This window comes from Anneissia japonica, unplaced genomic scaffold (assembly GCF_011630105.1).
Source record: "Anneissia japonica isolate Jap-2015-1 unplaced genomic scaffold, ASM1163010v1 scaffold287960_len3192837_cov198, whole genome shotgun sequence".
In the NCBI taxonomy this organism is placed as follows: Eukaryota; Metazoa; Echinodermata; class Crinoidea; order Comatulida; family Comatulidae; genus Anneissia; species Anneissia japonica.
Genome location: NW_022712725.1, coordinates 1,784,004 through 1,791,296, shown reverse-complemented (window position 1 = coordinate 1,791,296; position 7,293 = coordinate 1,784,004). Strand labels below are relative to the sequence as shown.

The window sequence follows — 7,293 nt, the reverse complement described above, 5'->3', positions numbered from 1 at the left end:
ATGCTCTGTCTCTTATACACACCTAGATGTGTATAAGAGACAGGTTTAATTGCAAATTATAACTTCCTGGTGTGTGAAATTACACACTTAAACTGTCAAGAAACTTTCAAGACATTTGGAGCCTCTATATTGTATCTAGTAAAATGTGAATGCTTTGAAAAAAATAATTGGTTATGTGCTAAATTCCATGTATTACTAGGAGTTCCCCCGATTTCCCCTTAACGTCGTTTTATTTTCCCCTTAGCGACACTACTTTCGCCTTATGGTACTGTTTTTAACCAATTCATTGTTTTAGTTTCCCCCTATGGATACTTCTAAGCTCCTATATACTTAATTATTAACATTTGTATTATTACCATTATTATTAATATTACAATATTAAGTATAGGTGTAATTTTGCCTAACCTGATTGAAAATGGACTGAGTACTCAGTACGTGTGAAAACACTTGCGAAAAAAATTCGAAATGTCAATGGTCAATTGAATGGCTATAGATTTGCCTATTGTATTATGACGTGAGGAAGGACTCGTTCTATAAATTGAGATCAATTTCCTTGTTTTTTAAATATATATTCGACTCAATCGCGCACATGAAATCAATGCGAAATGACAAGACGGGCTCTTTTTAGATACTTTTTCGTATAAGAATTGTTGCACCAAAATATTAATATTGACAAAATAAAAAAATGACAATAGTGATGGACACTTATTTCACAAAGCAAAATTAAATACTGCAATAATAATAATAATACTTTACAAGTAAAAGTATTGTATTATTGTATTTTGTAGTTCTTTTGAAATAATATAATATTAGAATAATAATTATTATTATTGTCATCAGACATCCTATAGCTTTACAGAAAAAAATAAACTAAGCCAGGTGAAGTAGATTAAATGTTTGTACTCCAAAAACGATAGTCTAGACTAGGCTATTCACATTACCAGCGAGTAAGCTCTTACAGCTAGGCCTGGCATACTTAAGTCCATGCAGACAATATTAAGTATAGGTGTAATTTTGCCCAACCTGTGGAAAATGGACTGAGTACTCAGTACGTGTGAAAACACGAAAAAAATTCGAAAGTTGCTCTAACCCACGATCTCCTGATAACTAGCCTGGCATCATACCTCTATACCACCAAGCTTGAGCCTGATGACCAGGTTTGAATTCGAGTCCAAGTAAACAGCGAGTACTGCTAATATGAATGGTAATTGTGTCCCATGGTTTGAGTCCCACCCGAGAACAACTTTTCGGCAAGTGTTTTCGCACGTACTGTGTATAGTACATTTCCACACAACAGGTTGAGCACAATTACACCTATAATTGATTCTCCTGACGCAAATCTAGTTATTGTCTATTCCATCACGACAATAACAATTACTATTAAAATATTATTAATAGTGTATTACTATTGTTATTATATTTTTCCATTTTAATGGAATAATGTTTTTAATTTTTCAGTATCAATTTTAGTTAGAGTCATGGAATGACGCGTGGATGTCCATTCCTCGGCAGCATCATGACCTGCCCGAATCGCGCTTCTACGCCAAATTTCCCTTAACCCGCTGCGGAAATCATTCATCTTCGCTCCGTAAATGATTGGGTTGATACACATATTACATGTGTAGATGAGTACCGTAATCTCGTGTGCAACAATTGTGCTGAATTCGAAACACCTGCAAATATTATACACCAGGTACATTGTGAAATTAGGAGAAGTAGTAAAAATGAATCCAATAACAACAAAAAACATCGTGTACACCAGGTTTCTTTGCGTGGATACGTGATATGACGATAGTCGTCTATTTGCTTTGTCTTTATGTTGCTGTTCTTTTGCTCTTTTACGAAACACCAAGAATATCCGACCGTAGCAGTAAGCCATAAAGCATGCAGGGACGAAAAAAAATATCACATAAACACAAAGTCCTGAAAAAAGACTGATCGCACGACTGCCCGTATACACACACTCTCCGATTAGATCTTCGTTGATATCGGCGATAATCGCGAAATGAAAGGAAATCAAGAAACCGATAATATATGGTATGATGTAAAACAGTCGAGGCCTTTTTCCAATGCTTCTTTTTCTATAAGTGATTGGATGCACAACTGCAATGAATCGTTCGACGGTTATCATCAGAAGATTGTACGTGGACGTTGATGAAGCAAACCAGAAGAGACTACGGGCTTTACAAAAAGTTGTTCCCCAGTTTCCACTCGGTGCGTCCTGATTATAGAATATAAGGAACAAACAGCAACCGAAGAAATCTACGAACGATTGTTGGACGATTAATCCGTGTAGCAATGACTTTCTGTACATTCGTGTGTACATGAACACTCCAGTGACAACACTGTTGAGCAAAATTCCAAAACCCACGACCACGAATCGCATAGTTATCAGCCATGTTTGGTCGTGGAGTAAGTCCTGTGCTTCGGGTGTAGTTGAAATATTGACTGCCACAGCCATGGTAGAACCTGCATATGGTGATGAATATATTTGGAAAATATAAACATTTTGTTCCCATTGGAATTCTAGTCCAAAACGTTCCAATTATAGCCTATAGGTGGTGAATTCGTTAAATATAATATCGCAATTATTTCGTAATGACAGTTCCGTAAACCTAGACTTCTTATGTCAATGGCCAATTGAATGGCTATAGATTTGTCTATAATTATGACGTGAGGAAGGACTCGTACTATAGATTGAGATCAATTTCCTTGTTTTTTTTTTAAATATATATTCGACTCAATCGCGCATATGAAATCAATGCGAAATGACAAGACGGGCTCTTTTTAGATACTTTTTAGTATAAGAATTGTTACACGTAAATATTAATATTGACAAAATATTAAAAATGACAATAGTGATGGACACTTATTTCACAAAGCAAAATTAAATACTGCAATAATAATAATACTTTACAAGTAAAAGTATTGTATTATTGTACTTTGTAGTTGTTCTTTTGAAATAATATATTAGAATAATAATTATTATTATTGTCATCAGACATCCTATAGCTTTACAGAAAAATTAAACTAAGACAGGTGAAGTAGATTAAATGTTTGTACTCCAAAAACGATAGTCTAGACGAGGCTATTCACATTACCAGCGAGTAAGCTTTTACAGCTAGGCCTGGCATACATAAGTCCATGCAGACAAGTATGAGTAATTCACCGCATCGTTTCCTTGGAATTAGGCCTACACTATAAAGAAAGATTTACACGTGGCTAGATGTGTAGTAGCGTTACTGAAATTTGCGTAATCGCGTGTAAATTGGTTTAGTGTGTAAACCTAGGTTAAGAATATGTTTTCATTCAGACAGTTTTTAAACCATCCTGCCACACGGGTGTGGCGCTACCAGCCTCAAGTCTCCTGAAGCCCAGTCACATTACATAGTTAGATAGGACCAGTGTTATTTATACTTTTCTTATACTTAATATAGTCTTATTATTTTATTTTCAGGCTGATGACGTAGGCCTATCAGTTAAACTTAACAACTAAATTAGACCTACCTTAGGTTAACTTTCAGCATCACAACACAGTATATATTTAGGGCTTGTAGTATACATCAGGAACTACCAGGAAAATATAAATATAGACTAAATAAAATGCATTGTCTGTGAATTATGGCCTGTCAATGTATACATAAAGACGGCTTTATTAAAAGTCATGGGTCGGTACATCGAATTTAGCACCTAATTGTGCAGTACTCCACATATGTTATTCAGTATTTTCAATTCACTGTCTGTTTAAAAGATTGCGGAAATGCAGGCTACTGCTATACTCCGTTACTTACAAGACTCCGAAAAAGGCTTGATTCCAATTTGATTTATATTTTCCACGAAGTGACCAAATCCGATTGAGTCCTTTCTACTGTCTTGTAAGTTGCTTGCGCCAAAGCACTTTTTAAATTTAATTCATTAACATCACCGCATTACATTACATTAATGTAAATTATTTTATATAACCAAGCTAATAATTACTATCAATATATGGCTTCATTGACAGACTATAACTAAAATAATACAGTTAATATAACACAAAATTACAAACGGCGATATCTCCGACACATTTTGTTAGCTGGCGATCAAACCCCATCGCTGCAACAGCCGTAACGTTCATTAGATGGATTCAAATTCTATCAGTGAATGAGCGTACTATATCATGGCACGAACGGTTCGTTAATGAAAATGACAAGATATTCTTATAACCCTGTATTTTGTAATCGTTATAAAATTTTAGATGTAGGCCTAAGATATAATAATTTCGTGTATTAATCCAACAATATACATGTAAAATGTAATTATCATGGATTGAACATGTAAGAAAAATAAAATTGAATTGGTGTGAAGAAGCTTATCATGTGCAATGGCATTGTATGACTTAAAAACTGCTTGAATATAGATTTTGACAATATTGTGTTATTTTATTTGTACTAGGCCTATAACAATACCAACAATGACAAGTTCCTTTTAACCCTAGCTCAATTCAACATATTATGTAAAACATTTTATAAATATGCAACTAGGAAGGGGGAATTTTAGTAGCACCGCATCGAAAGAATAATCCGGCCTATTATTAAATATTAAATATTGTAATATGAGGCAAAAAAAAAAAACAAAAAAAAACAAAAAAACAACGATGTAAAGCATGATTAACAAATACTTAATTTCTCTTCTTATATAACATTAATATTTTTTCTGAATAATAAACAATAGCTTATATATGTATTATATATATATAAGGTTTTCGATTATGCTATGACCGATACGATTCTGTTCTTTTATTCGAACACTCTTTCTACCATTATTTGATTACTTTCTAAGGCTTAGTTCCTCCTGTGTTGTTGAGCTCTTGGGCAGCAATTATTTGATTATCTTTTATTATTTATATATGTTTTTTATACTGTTTAGATATTATTTTTAAGCATATAGTATATCATAATTATCACCCACAATATACACAATTATCACCCACAAATTGGCCATTACAGATCATGTCATTGCTGAAAATCATATTCCAAACTGGTACAACATAAAGATATTAGACAAAGAACCACACACGATAGCCAGAAAAATCAAAGAATCACTATGGATACGAAAAACAAGCAATAATATCAATCGGGATCAAGGAGGACATGATCTCAGATACATAATGTATGATGATTTGTTAACGAAGGCCAATTAGTCCGGCAGCTTAGCAGATGGATGTGGACGTTCCGGACAAAAGCACCAATTTTTTGTACGTGCTCCTTATGGTCATAGCATTCAATTTTGGGTAGGAACCACCTCATCCGAAGTCATTATGGTGGCCATCTTGGATTTCAAAATGGCCGCCTAATAAAACCTATGTTTATCTATATCTCCGCTTCTAAACCACTTGGAATTATAATTCTAATGTCTAAAACTATTTTTATATGGTCAATGAATACCATCATACCATTTTCGACCTGATCAGATTGCCACAAATAGGTCATTTAAGGTCATTTAAGGTCAAATATTGTATGGTATCTTAAAAATTACAAATAAAAAAATAATAGAAAACAATAATAATTTATATACTTATTTAATTTAATAGACCAATAGGATAAACCCATTTTGTAGATAATAATGTACAATTTAAATGCAACAGAAGAGGAAAATCTGATCAGAATGAAAAGGAAACCTTGCCTCCGCCAGGACTCGAACTCAGTACCTTTTTCTTAACGTGCGAAGGTCTTACCATCTCAACTACAGAGACCTGTGGTCGAGATACATATTTATATATTACAACATTAGAATTATAATTCAAAGTGATTTAGAAGCGGAGATATAGATAAACATAGGTTTTATAAGGCTACCATTTTGAAATCCAAGATGGCCGCCATAATGATCTCGGATGAGGTGGTTCCTACCAAAAATTGAATGCTATGACCATAAGGAGCATGTAAAAAAATTGGTGCTTTTGTCCGGAACGTCCACATTAAGTCCAAATATGGCCCTAAGCTGCCGTACAGTTGGTAAGAGCATGGAGGTATTATTAATAATAATAATACCTCCATGGTAAGAGGGAGGTGGGCGCCTGCGAGAAGCTGACGTAATAGCTTGCATACAAGATCACCGGAGCATGAAACGTCGCTGCAACAACAAGACGTAATTTGCGTTCCGTTTATTAATTGGCTTATACTTTTGTTTACATAATCATCCTTGCTTATGGTGTGATTTTTTTTCAATTTATCATCTCATTTTTACTCATGGTCACTAGAGAGTTATCAACAGATGGTGATTCGTCTACAATATCACCACCCGTTACAAACATAACGGTTCTACGCCAAACTTTTAGCACCCCACTGCGAAATTCATTCATCTTCGCTCCGTAAATGATCGGGTTGATACACATATTGCATGTGCAGAGGAGTACAGTTATTTCGTGTGCAAGTATGGTGCTGTATTCGAAACACCTGCAAATATTATACACCAGGTACATAGTGAAGTTAGGAGAAGAAGTAAAAATATATCCAATAACGACGAAGAACATCGTGTACACCAAGTTTCTTTGCGTAGATACGCGATGCGATCTTTTATTTGGATTATCAGTACCTTCTTGGTTACTCGCATCGTTCTGTTGCCGTGCCTTTGCCCTTTTACGGAACACCAACAAGATCCGGCCGTAGCAGTAAGACATAAAACACGCCGGAAAGAAAAAAAATGTCGTAAAAATTAAAATGCCTGAAAAAAGACTGACACCACGATTCGATTTATACTGACACTCTCCGATTAGACCCTCGTTGATATCGGCGATAATCGCGAGATGGAATGTAAGCAAGAAAGCTGTAATATATGGTACTATGTAAAACAGTCGAGATCTTTTTAAAATGTTTCTTTTTCTGTAAGTGATCGGATGCACAACCGCAATGAATCGTTCGAAGGTTATCATCAGAAGATTGTACGTGGACGTTATTACAACAAACCAGAAAATACTACGGCACTTGCAAAACGCTTTTCCCCAGTTTCCACTTGGTGCGTCTTGATTATAGAATATAAGGAACAGACAGCAACCAAAGAAATCTACGAACGATTGCTGGACAATTAATCCGTGTAGCAATGACTTTCTATACATTCGTATGTACATGAACACTCCAGTGACAACACTGTTGAGCACGATTCCAACACCCATGACCACGAATCGCATAGTTATCAGCCACGTGTGGTCATGGAGCAAGTCTTGTGCTTCAGGCGTAGTTGAAATATTATTTACTGCCTCAGCCATGGCATAACCTGCAAAAAAATAAAAAATAAAATAAATAAATAAAAAAAAAA

The 7,293-nt window shown here is 34.9% G+C and overlaps 2 protein-coding genes across 3 annotated transcripts in view; both read right to left on the bottom strand.

The window, feature by feature from the left end:
• Nucleotides 1-564: 564 nt before the first annotated feature.
• Nucleotides 565-4,547, bottom strand: LOC117107977 (histamine H2 receptor-like). 2 transcript variants are annotated; one of them, XM_033249785.1, is made up of 3 exons: nt 3,508-4,547; nt 3,102-3,198; nt 565-2,469 (listed from the first exon to the last, which is right to left on the bottom strand). In XM_033249785.1, the coding sequence occupies exons 2-3, from the start codon at nt 3,136-3,138 to the stop codon at nt 1,430-1,432; spliced, it is 1,077 nt and encodes a 358-aa protein (XP_033105676.1). In that variant the 5' UTR covers nt 3,139-3,198; nt 3,508-4,547; the 3' UTR covers nt 565-1,429. The 2 variants fall into 2 exon arrangements, with proteins under 2 accessions (XP_033105676.1, XP_033105677.1); XM_033249786.1 differs by lacking the exon at nt 3,102-3,198 and having other exon boundaries at nt 3,508-4,545.
• A 1,509-nt stretch (nt 4,548-6,056) lies between these two features.
• The window catches only part of LOC117107987 (free fatty acid receptor 3-like), a 6,994-nt gene continuing 5,757 nt past the window's right edge, over nt 6,057-7,293 (bottom strand). Inside the window, exon 2 of the mRNA XM_033249800.1 lies at nt 6,057-7,251. Coding sequence (XP_033105691.1) covers nt 6,203-7,243 — 1,041 coding nt within the window. The 5' untranslated portion in view covers nt 7,244-7,251 and the 3' untranslated portion in view covers nt 6,057-6,202. The remainder of the gene's footprint in view (nt 7,252-7,293) is intronic.

Excerpts from the sequence above, each read along its gene's own strand:
- LOC117107977 (XM_033249785.1), bottom strand. The coding sequence starts at position 3,138 with ATGTATGCCAGGCCTAGCTGTAAAAGCTTACTCGCTG. Across the intron at positions 2,470-3,101 it reads CTGTAAAAGCTTACTCGCTG|GTTCTACCATGGCTGTGGCA; the intron begins GTAATGTGAATA and ends CACCATATGCAG.